General features: G+C 42.5%; 1 protein-coding gene across 1 annotated transcript in view; it reads left to right on the top strand.

Moving 5' to 3' along the window:
* The first annotated feature begins 495 nt into the window (after positions 1–495).
* Positions 496–17,763, top strand: part of CUL5 (cullin 5) — a 79,121-nt gene continuing 61,853 nt past the window's right edge. Inside the window, exon 1 of the mRNA XM_040482835.1 lies at positions 496–605. Coding sequence (XP_040338769.1) covers positions 582–605 — 24 coding nt within the window. The 5' untranslated portion in view covers positions 496–581. The remainder of the gene's footprint in view (positions 606–17,763) is intronic.

The following is a 17,763-nucleotide window of genomic DNA, read 5'->3' on the forward strand; positions in this document are numbered from 1 at the left end:
GTACACCCCATCCCCGGCTTTGGGGGACGAGAGAAAATACCTGGTCCCGCCAGCAGAGGGCGTGCTGCCGCCCTCTCCACAGCCTCCCGACCCTCCGAGGCATCCCGGCTCCCACGCTCGCTCCCGAGCGCGCCCCCGGCCGCCGCGTCACGTGACGCGGCCGCGGAACCTGAGCTGCCCGGCCTAAGCCGTGCTAAATTCGTTGCCCGTGGCCGCTGCGGGTGCAACCACAGAGGCTAATCCGAAGGAGTGGGGAGGCTCGTGGAGTCGATGCTTCCTCTTCCAATTCAGGTCGGCTCCCGCTACCTCGTCACCATTCGCCGCTGCCGTCTCCCCGAGCGTTTGCATGAGCTCTTTCGCGTGGGGGAGCTCCAGTGACCATGTAGGGGGGACGAGTGAGGAAGCTCCAGGTGCCCGGAACGAGGTCAGCGCTGTCGGCACGCCCCCGCGGTGCCGAGCACACCCCCGGTGCGGGCCGGCGGGCGGGTCGGCCCCGGTGGGCACCCCGGCCTCCGCCTGGGGCCTGGCCCGGAGCGCCACGAAATCTCGCGCCGTCTCGCGAGACGCTAAGTTGAAGGAACATGGCGACGTCTAATCTGTTAAAGGTAAGACCCTCAGCGCAGCCCGGCTTGGACCCCGCGTCCCCGTTGGGCTCGGCTCGCCGGGAGAGGCCCGGTTCGGGCTCAGCGGCGGAGGGGGGGGGGGAGCGTTCGGGGGCCGTCCGCCGCCGCGGGCGGGAACGCGGGGGTCTGTGGCCTTGGGGTCGGGAGGCGCCGGCCGGCCGCCCCGCCGGTCGGCCGCGGTGTGCGAGGCCCGGCGCGGGGGACCAGCTCCGGCCCCGGGGCGGCGGGTGCGCGGTGCTGCCGCGGCCGGACCCGCCGGGCCGTGCGCGCTCTCGGGGTCTCGGCTCTCTCCGAGGCGGGCGCCCGGGACGCGTGAGAGGGCGATCCGAGAAAATGCTGCCCAGTAGGTTTCAATGACTCGACTTGACCCCCTCCCCCTCCCCGCTCCCACCTTCTGAATTTCTGCTCGCCGCGTCTAGTCTGCCAGAAATTCCCGGCCGCTCGGCGAGCGGGGCCGGGCTCTCCTGTCGGCCCTCTGCGCCTTCCCTCCTGCTCTCCGGTTCTGGAGTTCGGGTTTTTCCTTGGGAGACTACCTCGCGACCCCGGTGCGGTGCAGCCGGAGGACCGAGCGAGGAAGTGCTCCCAGCGGTGTGGAGCTTGGGAAAGTTACGGGATCCGAGGAAACGGCTCGAGTGAGTTAGCGTGTGGGAAGGCCGGGAAGGGCTAGGCCCGCAGGAGCGTATTCTCTCCCCATCAGTTAAAAGGTTGGGAGGAGGAGAAGACACGGCACACGGATAATAGGAAGTACATGAAAATATGCTGGCACCTCACTTAGGTCTCCTTTAGGCAACTGATGGTAACTGTCCAACAGGTGAGGCTGTCTTTGCAAATGTAGACCTAATTTTATTAGTGTTAAGAGGCGGTATGGCTTCCGCTCAGCCTGCCACTCAGAAGCGGTGTGACTTTTGGCAAGTTTCTTAACTTCTCTGTGCCTAGGTTTCCTTACCCATTCCACGGCGTTATCAATAGCACCTATTTCATAGGAGCATCGTTAAGATTGAGTTAATGGATGCAAAAGGCTTAAAATAGTGACTGGCGGGGAATTAGTACACAATACACACGAATAACTTGAGTTACTACGACCTCTGTTTCTCTCAGAATACGAATTCATGGGCATCGAGTAACCCATTCTACCCTCCTTTTGTAACAGTATAGCAGAGTTCTGATAGAGTCAGAAAGAAAAGTTCTGAAGGCGCCTGTTGGTGCCTCTGCCTGTTTACATAAGCGGTAGTTAATGTTATTCATTGAAGTGTGCTTAAGTATTTGGGTTCGTGATTCTTTGTGATTTTTTTTTTTGACTTGATGATTACTTGGATGTAAACCAAGGCCCTTTCCCCCCCAAGAATTATCTCTCAGAAAAGAGAAAGTCGCTTTATTCTATTCCGTACAAAGCCTTGCCAAGCTAAGCGACTTCATAAATACTAGAAGAGTGCTTACCTTGTCGGGATTATGATTCTTCGTATCCAACGCCCACCTATAGAACGAAAAGACTGCTTGAAGGTATAGAAAATGGGCATTTAGGACTCAGGTTAAAAAGTTCACAGGGATTCAAGAAGTTCTGAAATATTGCGTATAATATTTCATACTGTATATATGTCATATTACATATAATACTTCATATTAACTCAGACAACGTTTATAAATTAAAGGAAGGTGGTAATGCTTTGAAAAAAACAGGTGAATGAATCATTCACTTCAGTGAACATGAAGACACATGCCAAAGTCACACTGGAAATTTTTCAGTGAAATTGTTTCATGAAGCGTTGAAAAGGGGGAGAGGGAATTTCTGAATATTGTTTAACAAAGTCTGCGATTTAAAATACATATAACTGACGTAGTGAACGTTATAAATAGACATTTGATTCTTCTGTCTGTATCACCAAAAGTTTCCATGTTCAAGTTGGCCAGAAAACTGTTGTATTGGTTTTTTGTTTGTTTTTTTTGTTGTATTGGTTTTTTGTTTGCTTTTTTGTTTGGTTTTTGCTTGTTTTCTTTCTTTTTGGGGGTGGGGAGAGAGGTTGTCTCATTTTTATACTTAACGGAAGTAACTAATTAGGAGTGCCTGGGTGGCCCCGTGGGTTGAGCATAGGACTCTTGATTTCGGCTCAGGTCGTGCTCTCAGGGTCCTGGGATAAGAGCCCGGTGTTGGGCTCTGCACTGAGTGTGGAGCCTGCTTCAGATTCTCCCTCTCCCTCTCCCCCTCCCCCTCCCCCTCCCCCTCTTCTCCTCTCCAGCGTGTGCACATGTCTCTCTTTTTCTCTCTCTTAAAAACAAAAAGTAACTAATTAAAAAGTGAACAGTCTGTCTTCCTGGAGAAATGTAGTGAGACCCTGCCAGGGTAGACCCATAACATAATTCATAGGCTCATTTAAATTCAAGTCTGGGGGGGCGCCTGGGTGGCTCAGTCAGTAAAGCGGCGACTTCGGCTCAGGTCATGATCTCACGGTCCGTGAGTTCGAGCCCTGCGTCGGGCTCTGTGCTGACAGCTCAGAGCCTGGAGCCTGTTTCAGATTCTGTGTCTCCCTCTCTCTGACCTTCCCCTGTTCATGCTGTGTCTCTCCCTGTCTCAAAAATAAATAAAATGTTAAAAAAATTTTTTTTAAATAAATTCAAGTCTGGGGGTACCCTTGAATAGAGATAGAACTGGTTGGGTGTGGCCACTTTAGCCTTATTTGCTTTTTTGATAGGGCGAATAGAGTGATTCACAAGAGAAATATGCCTTAGACGTTGTGCAGTTAGATTTCACCAGATCATATTTGCCGAAATTGTCATGTCCTGGGGTCACAACGGAGAAATGTGGCTAGATGAGAATACAGTTAGAATTTGCTTCATTATCAGTTAAACAGCTGTATCTGAAGAAATGATAAGTGATAAATCATCAACCCTGAAGGGAGGCTTTCAGTGTTCTTCTGAAAAAATAAGTTCTTTTCCTGTTTGCCGGTAACTTGGGTGAAGTTAAGATTTTGGACTTTGTGGATGACAGTTTGGAGGGATAGCTAATATGTTTTGAGAGATAACAAGATCGAAACTTTGATGTGAAACTTGCAAGTCAGTAGGCAAAGCAATACAAACCACCTACTTTTTTAATATTGGAATTTGATAGAATACTTTGTTTAAAGCAAGTGGACTATGGCTGGATTCTGGAAGTCTTTTGAATATACAGAGATTGGTGGTGTATGTTTTGTCATAAACAGTTATCAGTTGTTTGGGGGGTTTATTTTGCCTAAAACCTTTCAATATTACTAGTCTTTTTTTAACATATAATTCTTGTTCCTTTGCTTTTGCAGTATCTAGGCCCTAAGTGCTCTTTGCTGTTTTCATTTCTAGTTGAGAATCCTACCCCAAATAGCAGTGGTTTAAATCTTATTTTTCAAGTCTCCACCCCATTTAATTCTTAGCCTATTACTTTATTCAGTTATTTGGAGTGCCCTTAACCTTGACCAGTATCACCAATTTTTCCAGTTTCTCTTAGATCTCCTCTTTTTCAAGGCACCCACTGTATTGCTTCCTTCCATTTGTTCTTCAGCCTTCATTCTGGGGCCCCCCCCCCCCCCCAGGACTTGTCAGTACATTCCCTGTTATTTTGTTTCAGTCTCCTCCTCACTTCTATAGGGATAAGAAAGTTCCCCTCTCCTGGTATAAACTTCACCTGTACTCTGCTTTGGCCACAAACTTTTGCCCTTTTTTCTCTTTCCATTCATTCTCACTGTTGTTTGAAAGGTGGCCCCCACTCACTGCCTTTATAATTCTACACCGTTTTCTTTAACTGTGACCCGACTCTCCCCTGACTCCCACCTGCTTACAGTGAAGCTGTCGGTCTCAAGAGCAATAGCAACTTCGTGATTGCGAAATGTTACGTCCATCCTCTCTTCTGATATTGTTGATGACTATCTCTGCTTCCCTTTTAATTTTTATGAGGTTCTCTTTTGGTGTCCCGTCTCTCAGATCACTTGGGTTTTTCTCTGACCTCCCTCCTATCCTCCCCAATGTAGTTATTTCTTGGGATTTAATCTTCAGCCCTTTTCTATCTTTGTACTTCTGTTTCTGGGGCAGTCTTAACTCCCATGATTTCACTATTTTTATCTCTTAACTCTGATCTGAGCTCTGGACCAAAACACAGTTCTGACCATATCACTTTCCTGCTCACATACCTTTGATGGTTCAAATTCTTTGATATCTTTCCAGTTGGGTCTTCTCCCTAATATCTGTCTCCCTCCCATGTCCTCTCCTTCTCTCTCCCCTCTCTCTCTCTCCCTCTCACCCTCTTTCTCTCTTTCTCTCACACACCCCTACCTCTACCTGGCTGGTTCCTTGTTGGTTCAGTAGTGTACCACTATCCCTCAATATTTGCCTGTTAAATTCATTTTTAGTCATTAAGACCCAGCCCAGATTCCTCCTTTCTTCTTAGAGCTCTCTTTTCAAATTGTTGCCTGCCCTGCATAACCAGAGCACTACATCAGGTTTTTTCCAGCACTTATATATTTGTGTATTTGTATACTTGTATACTTATATATTATATACTTGTATACTTACATATTACATATTTGTGTACTTATATGTTATTTTCGTAATAGTTACATACTTATACATATACACATATATGTGTATACGTGTATATAAGTGTATACATATAAGTATACTTACAAGCATATACTTATACATAATGCATATATACTTATATATTATTTGCATAATCTATTTACATATCTAGCTCCCTTCCAAGATTGTAAGTCCCATTATTGCAGGACTTTGTTATTAATCTTGATGCCTTAACCATCAACTGCAGTGATCGTTTATGGTAGGTGCTCCATAAACGAGTGATAATTGCTTAAAAAGAGGAGTCGAGTGAAGTATCTGCATTGTAGACGCTCTGTGAGTGAGTGTTGATTGGTTAAAAGAAGAAATTTCTGGTTCTGTTCCCTTCTAATTAGATCCACAGAGGTGGTGGGGGGGGGTTGGGTGTCTCAGTCACTTAAGCATCCAACTTCAACTCAGGTCATAGTCTCACAGTTCATAGACTGGAGCCTATTTCCGATTCTGTGTCTCCTCTCTCTCTGACCCTCCACCACTCGAGCTCTGTCTCTCTCTCTCACCCTCTCTCAAAAATAAATAAACATTAAAAAGTTTTTTTTTAATTTAATTTATATTTTTTATGGAGAGAGAGGCAAAAAGCATATAAACAAATACATTCTATAGGTCAGGTATATGCTATGAAGAAAAACAATTAGGGAAAAGATAGAGAGGAATCTGGTGGGTGTTTTTTTTTCTTTTCCATATTTTTACTTAAATTCTAGATAGTTGACATATAGTGTAATATTGGCTTCAGGAGTAGAATTTAGTGGTTTATCACTTACATACAATACCAAGTGGTCAAGACAACAAGTGCCCTCCTTAATGCCCATCACCTACCCACCTCCCTCCATCAACCCTTTTTGTTCTCTATAGTTAAGAATCTCTTATCTTTTGTTTGTTTGTTTTTAAGTTTGGTTTGAGCGGGAGGAAGGGAGACAGAAGGGGAAGGGCAGAGAGGCAAGGAGAGAATGACTGACAGCTCTGAGCTTGATGTGGGGCTTGAACTCACCAACCGTGAGATCATGACCTGAGCTGAAATTAAGAGTCAGATGCTTAACCGACTGAGCCACCCAGGTGCCCCCAAGAGTCTCTTATGATTTGCCTCCCCATCTCTTTCCCCCACCTTCTTCCCCTGTGTTCATTTGTTTTGTTTGTTAAATTCCACGTATCAGTGAATTAATGGTATTTGTCTTTCTCTGACCGACTCGTTTTGCTTAGCATAATACACTGTGGTTCCATCCACGTTGTTGGAAATGGCAAGATTTCATTCTTTTTGATGGAATATTAGCCATAATTTATGTGCCATAAATTTATAGCACATCTTCTTTATCCATTGATCAGTCGATGGACATTTGGGCTCTTTCCATAATCTGGTTATTGTTGACAATGCTGCTGTAAACATCGGGGTTCATGTGTCCCTTCGAATCAGTATTTTTGAACCTTTGGGTAAATATCTAGTAATGCAATTGCTGTGCTAATGAGGGAAGGCCTCTGAGGAGAGGACATTGGACTGGAGACCTGAATGAAGCAAGGGAAGAAGCCTGTACATGTTTGGAGAAGAGTTTCATGTAGAGGGAATGGGAACATCCCGTGTAAAAGCACCGAGTCAGGAACATGCTTGGCAAGGAATTATGGACGTGATTATCAAGATTTGAATGTTGTCAGTGAATGGTTAAGATACCCAAGTGCATGATTCCTTTTAATTTGTATTTGAACGTAAATGAGAGCCTTATTTAAGAACCTAACTTGTCAGTTTTCATTGAGTTGTGGGAAATTGCCCTTCTGAATGGGTAAGAGGCACATGATCCTTAGGGGGCCTGCCCTCCCTCCAGTGTCCTGTCCTAGAGACATGCTTACATTTGACACAGCTTAGGGAAAAAGGGAATTCAGGGTTATGATTGTTGGCCATGGGTAGAGGTGGAAGTAGGAATAGTAGACTGAATTAGTTACTACAAAACTGTGATGGGGCACCTGAGTGGCTTAGTCAGTTAAACATCCAACTTCAGCTCGGGTCATGGTCTCGTGGTTCATGGGTTTGAGCCTGGTGTGGGGTCCTGTGCTGACAGCTCAGAGCCTAGAGCCTGCTTTGGATTCTCTGTCTTCCTTTCTCTGTACCCCTCTACCACTCGTGCTCGTGCTCGCTCTCTCTCAAAAATAAATATTTAAAAAATTTAAAAAAGCAATGATAAATGTAAATGTGAGAATTGTTCATATTCTTTGAAGAGAAATGAGTGAACAAAATTACCATTATCTGGAGGTGATGTATATTAATTATTGCTACTAACAGAATGTGACAGTTTAGGATGAACTTTGAGAGATCAGTTGTTTATCAATGGATTAGAAGAGGGGAATTTTAGACTGCAGGAGGTTATCGGGAGGACGCTAGACATTCGTCTGGTGGACAGAGGAGAAGGCTGGAGAAGAGAGATAGACAAAGACAGGTGTTTCTTAATAGATGTTTTGCTAGGTGTCCTGGTGAACCCAGTTGTGTCACAGAAAGCCATCTGACTCTTGCTTTGGTATAGTAGGTAGAATAAATTGGCACCTGATGGACTGTGTAAACACCCAAACAAGTTACAGCTCAGGTTAAAACATTGGTCATAATAGATGTAGTACTTACAAGTAACTTCAGGGATATTTGATCTCTGTAACAGGGTTTGTTCATTCTACAAATATGTAGGCGTGTATTCTGTGCTGGATACTATTCTGTGATACAGTAGGGAATATGACAGATAGGGTCCTTAGTCTTTGGAACTTCTATTCAAATGTGTAAATACTGACACCAAAGAAGTAACACAAGGGGTAGTTTTGTAGTAATAAGAGCTGAGATGAAAACAGTATAATCAAGAGTGTTTAGAAGACGGGGGCACTGTCTTACAACAAAATAAATTTGTTCCCCTAAATATTGCTTTCAACTATGTTCTGTTGAATTTTCCTTCTCTGCCACTTGATGACATTTCAGCCCCATCTCCTAACTTTCTGGTCTTTAAAAAAAGTTCTGTTACCCAGGGTGCCTGGGTAGTTCAGTTGGTTAAGCATCTGACTCTTAGTCTCAGTTCAGGTCTTGATCTCTCAGGGTCGTGAGTTCAAGCCCTCTGTTGAACTCTCCGCTGGGTGTGGAACCTACTTTAAAAAATGAAAATAGGGGCGCCTGGGTGGCGCAGTCGGTTAAGCGTCCGACTTCAGCCAGGTCACGATCTCGCGGTCCGTGAGTTCGAGCCCCACGTCAGGCTCTGGGCTGATGGCTCGGAGCCTGGAGCCTGTTTCCGATTCTGTGTCTCCCTCTCTCTCTTCCCCTCCCCCGTTCATGCTCTGTCTCTCTCTGTCCCAAAAATAAATTTAAAAAGTTGAAAAAAAATTAAAAAAAAAAAAATAAAATAAAAAATGAAAATAAAAAATTCTATTACTCTACATTAAAAATTTCCATCTCTGGGCGTCTGGGTGGCTCAGTCGGTTTTGAGTGTCTGATTACAGCTTGGGTCGTGATCTCATGGTTCATGAGTTTGAGCCTCACATCAGACTTGTTGCTGTCAGCACAGAGCCTGCTGTAGATCCTCTGTCCCCCTCTCTCTCTGCCCTCCCCCCCACTCACACTGTCTCTCTCTCAAAAGTGAATAAACATATATAAAAAAAAAACCATAAAATTTTCAGTCTCAAAGCCAAATTAAATCTCCTGTATGCTTAAGATCTAGGTTCTGGATCTGCAGAGAGGAAAGGGGGAAAGGCAGTTTTCTTAGGACCTCTGTGGGGCAATACTGATGCTAGACTTGAATGGTCTGCATTCTGCCCAGGGCAAAGGTCCTGAGGTGCACTGGTGAGCTTGGCATATTTAAGGAGCACCTTTAAAAGGTTGGTGTGGCTGGAACATAGTGAGAATTGCCAGGATTCGAATATATACTGGAGTTTTGTGGTTCTTTTGGTTAATGGGGGTTGCAAATGTGGTTTTAAAATCACATAACTGGGAGTACCAGTGGCTCATAGACCATATAGGAACCCAACATTCAAATAGCTAGCCTCATTGTTTACAGGAAAGACCCAAGATAAATACACAAATTGGATTCCTTTTGTAATTAGGGTGCCGTCATTGAATATAATTCATAATCAATAGGATCAGAACTTCACAGAGGGAACAAATACAAATCTTAAATCAACTAAATTCCCTGTGTCGTCAAAATGTTCTGGGAGTGAAAGAGTGCCGATGGGTAAAAAATAATTCTAATTGTGTGCATGATATTATTTCTTGTCTTGACTCAACTTCTCCTTTAACTTTTCTTGTACCTTTGTTATCATGAAGAAGATGTATAGAAATGATAACTAATACAACTATTAAAAACTTTATTTTCTTCCAAATGCAACTTTTTAAAAAAATGTATTTAAATATTTTAGTAATTTCTACACCCATTATGGGGCTCTAACTCACAGCCCTGAGATCAGGAGTCACAGGTTCTCTCCATGGGGTGCTTGGGTGGCTCAGTTGGTTAAAGGTCCGACTTCAGCTCAAGTCATGATTTCTTGGCTTGTGAGTTCAAGCCCTGCGTCCAGCTGTGTGCTGACAGCTCAGAGCCTGGAGCCTGCTTCTGATTCTGTGTCTCTCTCTCACTCTGCCCCTCCCCCACTTGTGTCCTGTCTCTGTCTCTCTCTCAAGAATAAAAAATATTAAAAAAATTTTTTTTTAAAGATGGTTACAAAGGGCACAAGTGGCTCAGTCAGTTAAGCAACCAACTCTTGATGTGGGCTCAGGTCATAATCTCACCGTTTTTGAGATCGAGCCCCGTGTTGGGCTCCTCATTGAGCATGGATACTGCCTGAGATTCTCTTCTCTCCCTCTACCCCTCTCCCCTGCTTGAGTACTTTCTTTCTCTGAAATGAAATGAAATGAAATGAAATGAAATGAAATGAAATGAAATGAAATGAAATAAAAAAATAAAATAGTTACAAATTAAATACAGTACTAAAAAATAATTTTTAAATGAACAATACTAGCATGCCCATTTTTAAAGTAAGCTTTGTTGAAATATGACCTGTATACAGAAATGCACACAAATCATAAACCTATGGTTGGATGCATTTTTATAAAGTAAACATACCTGTATAATCAACACCCAGATCTAGAAATAGAATATTTAACAGTATCCCTGAAAGCCCCCTCTCTCTTGTCTTGTGCTAGTCTCTAACTTGTAACCCCTTCCACAAGGTAATCACTATGCTGACTTCTAATAACTGTAGATGTGTTTTGTCTGTTCAGGAACCAGTGTGTACTCTTGTGTGTGACTTTTTTGCTCAACATGATTTCTTTGAGATTCCTCTTATTACATGTTAAATTTTTGTTGCTATATAGTGTTCCACTGTTACGAATATTTCACAATTTATCCATCCTCTTGCTGATGGACTTTTAGGGGGTTTATGGTTTTTTTTACTATTGTGAATTGAGATACGATGTCTTTTGGTTGACATATGTGTGCAGCTCATTGGGAAGCATACCTAGACATGAAATTGGGGGTTCACATAGTATGCATATGTTTAGCTTCCATAGATACTGCTAAAGAGTGTCCTAAAGTAGTTGTAGCAATTTACACTCTCACGAGCACATTGAGAGTTTTGGTTGCTCTGAATTTTGTCTAATACTTGGTATTGTCATTCTGTCCTATCCTAGCCTTTTTGGTGGTTTATAGTGATTTTTTTCTCATGACTTTAATATATGTTTCCCTGATGATTAATGATGGTGGGTGCTTTTTCATATGGTTATTGGCCATGTAGATACTGTCTTTATGCAGGGTCTCTACCAGTGTTTGCCAAGTTTTACATTGGATTGTTTTTCATTTCTTACTGATTTTTAGGCATCTTCACATGTTTTGCTTTGTTTGGAATCTTTACATTATATTGGATAAGAGCCTATCTTGGATATATGTATTAGAAATAATACTTCTTCCACTATGTGGGTAGCTTTTTCAGTTCCTGAATGGTGTCTTTTAAGACTAAAGTTTTTATTTTTTTATATTGTACGGTTTATCAAGTCCTTTCTTTGTGGTTAGTGCTTGGTTAAAAAGTCATACAAATGATCCAGACTCTACTTGTATTAATACCTTATTTAAAAAAAAAAAAGAATAGGGGCGCCTGGGTGGCGCAGTCGGTTAGGCGTCCGACTTCAGCCAGGTCACGATCTCGCGGTCCGTGAGTTCGAGCCCCGCGTCGGGCTCTGGGCTGATGGCTCAGAGCCTGGAGCCTGTTTCCGATTCTGTGTCTCCCTCTCTCTCTGCCCCTCCCCCATTCATGCTCTGTCTTTCTCTGTCCCAAAAATAAATAAACGTTGAAAAAAAAAAATTAAAAAAAAATAATAAAATAAAAAAAAAAAGAACATAAAATTAATTTATTTTTATAGTTTTGAGCCTCAAAAGTATATCCTGGGGCCCTTCTAGGAATCCATAAACCACAATGTAAGGAACACTATATTAGAGTGTGAGTTCCTGGAAGACCTTTCATTTATTTATTTAAAAAAATTTTTTTAATGTTCATTTATTTCTTAATAGAAACAGACAGCAGGGAATGGGGAGAGAGAGAAGGGTACAGAGGATCCAAAGCAGGCCCTGCGCTGACAGCAGAGAGCCCAGTGCCAGGCTCGAACTCATGAACTATGAAATCATGACCTGAGCCAAAGGCAGACGCTTAACCGACTGAGCCACCCAGGTGCCCCAGAAGACCTTTCATTTATAAGTCCCAGTGACTAGCATAATTCTTCATGTGTAGTGGGCACTCAAGACATTTGTTGAATGAGTAAATGTAATAAATAAATGATGAAGAAACCCCTCAAATAAGTTCAAACTCTTCTATCAGTACTGTTATTTTTTCTTTTTTTTTCCCGTAAAATTAGTTGTTTTGGTTTCTAAAAATTCAAGGACTATCAAAATTTCTTTAAAAAGGATTTTTTCTTTATAAAGGAAACCTAAAGGTTTTTTTCTTTCAAGATTTTATTTTATTTTAAAATGTTTATTTATTTATTTTGAGAGAGAGAGAGGGAGAGAGAGAGGATGGAGGAGGGTCAGAGAGAAAAGGAGAGGGAATCCAAGCAGGCTCCATGACATAGGGCTTGATCTTACCACCGTGAGATCATGACCTGAGCCAAAATCAAGAGTTGGATGCTTAACCAACTGAACCACCTAGGGTCCCCTTAAGACTTTATTTAGTAATCTCTCCACCCAATGTGAGTCTTTAACTTCAAATCCTGAGATCAAGAGTCACATGCTCTACCACCTGCCAGCCAGGTGCCCCTGCAAACTAAAGGTTTTAAAGGGAAGCATACTGTGAAATGTCTCATTTCAATGGAGAAAGATTTTTAGCTTTTTGGAAAATAGTATTATTTCCCTTCTGTACCATGTTTGAAGATAACTAAGTCTCTTTTTATAGTGATGGTTCTATCTTGTGGTTTTTAGATGGTCACTAAATTTTTATAATCATAGTTTTTTGGGGTTTTTTTCCTGCATTTTTTTTTTTAAATGAAATCAAGTCAAGGGTTGGCTCTGACCCATACATTGCAAGTCCCTCTACTGCTCATTCAAGAAAGATCCAGGAAGTAGTTAAGAATGTGGCAGAACTAACAGAACTAAACTGCTTGGATTTGAATCCCTGCTCTACCACTCATTATCTATAACCTTAGGGAAATAACCTAACCTAATCTCAGGTACAGTGTACAATTTTTTCATCTATAAAGTGAGAATAATAATATACCAAACACCTAGGATATTTATAAAGATTAACTGAATTAATACTTGTAAATTTTATTTAAAGTTTACTTATTTATTTTGAGACAGAGAGAGAGAGAGAGAGAATGAATGAGCAGGGGAGAGGCAGAGAGAGAGGGAGACAGAGAATCACAAGCAGGCTTCACACTGCCAGTGCAGAGCCCAACATGGGGCCCAGACTCAAAAACCATAAAATCAGGCCCTGAGCTGAAATCAGAGTCAGACGCTTAGCTGTTTGAACGACCTATGCACCCCAGTGCTTGTCAGTATTTAAAATAGTACATGACACATAATTAATGGATTTTATAAAGTAAAATGATCAAAGTGGTTGATCTACATTGAAGATTATAATGAAGTTAAATAATATGAGAAATAAATAACTCATATTTACAGTTACCGGATATTCAGACTACCCAAGGAAATGTGAAAGAAGCTTTGTGGAGATTGACAAAAGGAGATCCTCTTTTGTATCACAGATAGCACATATAAAAAATTTGTTGGGGGCGCCTGGGTGGCTCAGTTTGTTGAGTGTCTGACTCTTGATTTCAGCTCAGGTCATGATCTCATGGTTCATGAGTTCATGCCCCACATTGGGCTATGTGCTGACAACATGGAGCCTGCTTGGGATTCTCACTCTCTCCCTCTCTCTCTGCCCCTTCCCTGCTCGCTCACTCTCTCTCTCTCAAAATGGATAAACATTAACAAAATTTTTTAAAAAATTGTCGGCTATAACCCCAAATTAGCAAAATGCCATATATTTGCAATGAAAGAAAAGTGGAAAATATTATAAAGGAATGATTAAAGAAAAACATTAAGAATATAATGAAAACATTTTTTAAAATGTCATCCTTTGAGCACCTGAGTGGCTCAGTTGGTTAAGCTTCCGACGTCGGCTCAGGTTATGATCTCATGGTTTATGAGTTTGAGCCCTGCCTTGGGATCTCTCCTGTCAGTGCAGAGCCTGCTTTAGATCCTCTATCCCCACCTCTCTTTGCCCCTCCACCACTTGTGCTATCTTTCTCTCTCAAAAAAATAAATAAACTTTAAAATTTCACCCTTCTATAATGTCAGTGTCAAGTATCCTACTCTGTCAAGACTCCTCCTGTCTTTCTAACTCATTCAAGTATTATTCCAGTAATCTGGCTCCAAAAGGGCCTCCAGTTCATTGATTCTATCACCTTACTGTTTAAGTTTATAATTTTTAGTTTATAGTTTTTATCAAATTAGGAAACATTTTGGCTTTTAATTCTTTAAATACCCTCCCATCCCCCAAGACTCTGGTTATATGTAAGTCAGGTCATATGATGCTGTTCCCTGATAATCATTTTTAAAAATTTTTCTGTGATGTTCATGCTTTCCTCTATTTTCTTGAACGTGCAAAGTATATTTATAATAGCTGGATAAATGTCATGCTCTGTTAAAACTATAATTCATGTCATTTCTGGGTCAGTTTCTGTTGATGGGTTTTTCTCTTGATGGTGGGTTATATTTTCCTTCTTCTTTGCCTGCTTGGTATTTTGGATTGGATGCTAGACATTGTTTTATGTGTTGGGATCTGATGCTTTAAATATTTCAGGGTCTGGCTTTCACACAGTTAAATTACTTGGATTCAGGTTGATCTTTCTGAAGCTTGCTTTCGAGTTTTGTAATAGTGGGTTGGGAACAACAGGGTAGGACTACTTAGGCTCCACTACAGATGCAGTGCCTTTCTGAGGACTCTACCAAATGTCTTGCATGTTGAGGAGCATTTCTGTTCTGGCTAGTAGCAACACAAACTTTTCGTAGCCCTTTATGAGCCCTGCTGATTGTTGTGTCTACTTTCTCATGGGCCTTTCCCCAGTCTCTGACAGTGTTCTCACACACATGTGCAAGTCAGTATTCGGTCAGAGGCTCGATACACCTCTCTGTTTATCTCCGGAACTCCCTCTCTTGCACAGCTCCCTTTTTTTCTAGTACTCTGTGCCACAAATTTTTGTCACCTTGTCCTGTCTAAACTCTGAACTCTGGCTCCTAAGTGAAACTTGCAGGCTGTTTGCATTCCCCTGCTTGTGCTGAGGTCTGGAAACCAGGCATGTTTGGGCATTTGTAGGGCTGCCCTTTGATAGTTTTCTCAGGAAGTACTGTCCTATACTGCCCTTTGGTTCTCTAGCCATTGCGGCAGGAGGGGAGATCTGGCTGTCGTTATTCCATCATGGGTGGAAGAAGAAGGCTCTGTCTCTCTTCCTGATGTCCTTCGTCTCGCTCTTACCAGCATCAATTCTCTGTTCAGTCTTTGTTACCAGTGCCTTGAACACACCTCGATTCCCCTGCTCCTGTCTCCTTTCACCTGGGAAAACTCTACCCCGGTTAGATATATCTCCATCTTCCAGTGCTGGCACCTGTGAATGTGCCAGGAAAGCCTCCTTAGTGCCCCCTTTAGAACATAAACTCTGACTGCTGCTTGCTACCTCCATTGCCACTCTACTGATCCAGTGCTTTTTTCACTTGAAATCCGTGACCACACTCTGTAAATGAGCCCCGTCACATTACCCTGGTCATTTATTCTACTTTCCTCAAGATCTGTTTCACGTCTTTTCTCTCAAACTTCTAGTGTGTCCTTACCTGTCTTCCAAGGCATTTTCCTTTTTTCTACATCACTGAAAAACTGAAGTAATCAAAAATGAACTTCAGAGAGTGGTACTTACTTCATCCACCTTCTACTAACATCTGCATGTATGTACTTTGCCTTACCTTCTTAGGGTAGAGTTATTTCCTCCACCTGTGCGCACTGTGCCCCTTTCCTTCTTGCTTGCCCTGGGCAAATTAAATTTCAATTCACATTCTCTAGCACTTTCCTCCCTTTTCTCTCACATCATCAGTGTTATACCCTGGAATATACCCATCAGTATAAAAATATACTGTGTCCATCCCATCTTAAAAGAAATTTTGTCTCCCTCTCTGCATCAGCTACCAGGCCACTTCTGTGCTCTTTTACAGTAAGACTGCCAAGAGTTGTCTGTACTTTTCCAGTTTTCTTTCTTTCTCTTTTCTCTCTCAGTTCCATTCCCCGGCTTTTGTCCTTACCGCTCTATGAGAACTGCTCTTACATTATTAATACGAAGGTCTCCATGACTTCCGTATTGGTTTTTCAGTAGTCCTCTTACATAATCTTCCAGGAGCATGTGCTGCGCTCGATCACTCCCCCTTCCTTGGTACGCTTTATTCCCTTGGTTTCCAGAATCCTATGCTCTTGATTTTCTTGCCACCTCTGCGATTGTTCCATCTCCTTTCTTATTTCTTATTCTTCTCACCCCTTCATGTTGGGTGCCTAAGGCCTCGAGCCTGGCCCTCTTCTCTCTCATATTCACTCTCTTGGTAGTGACAGTAACAAGTTGTAAAACCCATCTGTACTCCAGTGACTTGCATATTTTAATTTCCTGCCTAGACCTTTCTATAAATTCTAGAGTTTCTTATGAAACAGCTAATTCAACATCTTCAAAGGGCTGTTTAATATATGTGTCAGGTGTAATGTGTCTGAAATCAAACTCCAGGGCTTTCCTTCTTAGCCTGTTCCATCTACAGTTTTTTCCATTTCAGTTGACGGCAGTGCCATACTTCTTGGACGTGTCAAACGACAAAACTAAAACAGTTTAGTAACAACTTTGATGCCCTTGATGCCAGGGAAGATGATCTATGGATTGAGGGAGTACAGTGCCTAACAACCCGTGGAACACTCTTCCTAAAGGGTTTGTGGCAAGGGAAAGCTTTATAGAATGTTAGAAGAGGCAGGACAAAAACAGGGCCTGATTGGTTAGGATGTTGGAGATTTCCTTATAAAGCAAGTAGGTCCTCTGCTGTAGGGTAGAATAAGCTAACTAAAGCTGAGTAGGAGGATTGTGATTGGTGTTAGGTTTCCTTGGCAGTAAGGTTTTCCCCAACTGCAGGCTGACTTAGTTTAGATTTGGACATGGGCTGGGCCCCTGCAGTGGACCCCATTTTGTGGGTCTTAACATATCAGACAAAAGCCTTAGAGTCATGCTTTACTCTTTTCTCTCATCTCAGATGCATACTGTCAGGAAATCCTGCGTAGTGCCTCCTTTAAAATTTGTTTTTATTATTTATTTATTTTTGAGAGAGAGAGAGAGAGAGAACAAGTGGGGTAGAGGAAGAGAGAGACGGAGTCATAGACTCTGAAGCAGGATCCAGGCTCTGAGCTGTCACCACAGAGCCCCGTGCAGGAATCAAACTCACTAGCTTCGAGATCATGACCTGAGCCAGAGTTGGCCACTTAACTGACTGAGCCGCCCAGGTGCCCCTACTCTGGTCTTTACAAGGGCTGCTTCCTCTGCCTAAAATACTCTTTCCTGAGGTATCCTTCAGGACCTGCCCCTCCCTGGCTTCCCCATAACCTTTCTGTGTGTTTGAGAAGAATACCTGTGAGGGAGGGAGTTGGGCTGAAAGGAAGAAAGGATAGAGGGCAGGGATGTGGCAGATGGCTGAAATCTTCTTGGTGAAAGAGCCAGGGGGTGAGATATTCCCAGATAGTAGCAGTTGGTGAGTTCAGCCTACTTGCTGTTCTGAGTAATAGTGGAAGAAAGCAGAAGAGACTTTGCAGCAAATTAATAGAGATAAGGCAGCCTTCGGTTAGCCAATGGAAGCATTCATAAATCAGGGTTCATAATTGGAAAGTCCCTTCACATATTAATAAAGCATTCTCTTTTGTAGATAGATTTGGTGTCCTGCTGCTTAGTTATGATTTAATGAAGTGCTCTTCAGTTTAACAGAGAATAGACCAAAGAATTGCTTGAGCACCATTTTTTGGATCAAAGAATAATAGAAAACATTCAGTTATT

The sequence above is a fragment of the Herpailurus yagouaroundi genome, unplaced genomic scaffold, assembly GCF_014898765.1.
Source record: "Herpailurus yagouaroundi ecotype Mexico unplaced genomic scaffold, PumYag 161, whole genome shotgun sequence".
Taxonomy (NCBI): domain Eukaryota; kingdom Metazoa; phylum Chordata; class Mammalia; order Carnivora; family Felidae; genus Herpailurus; species Herpailurus yagouaroundi.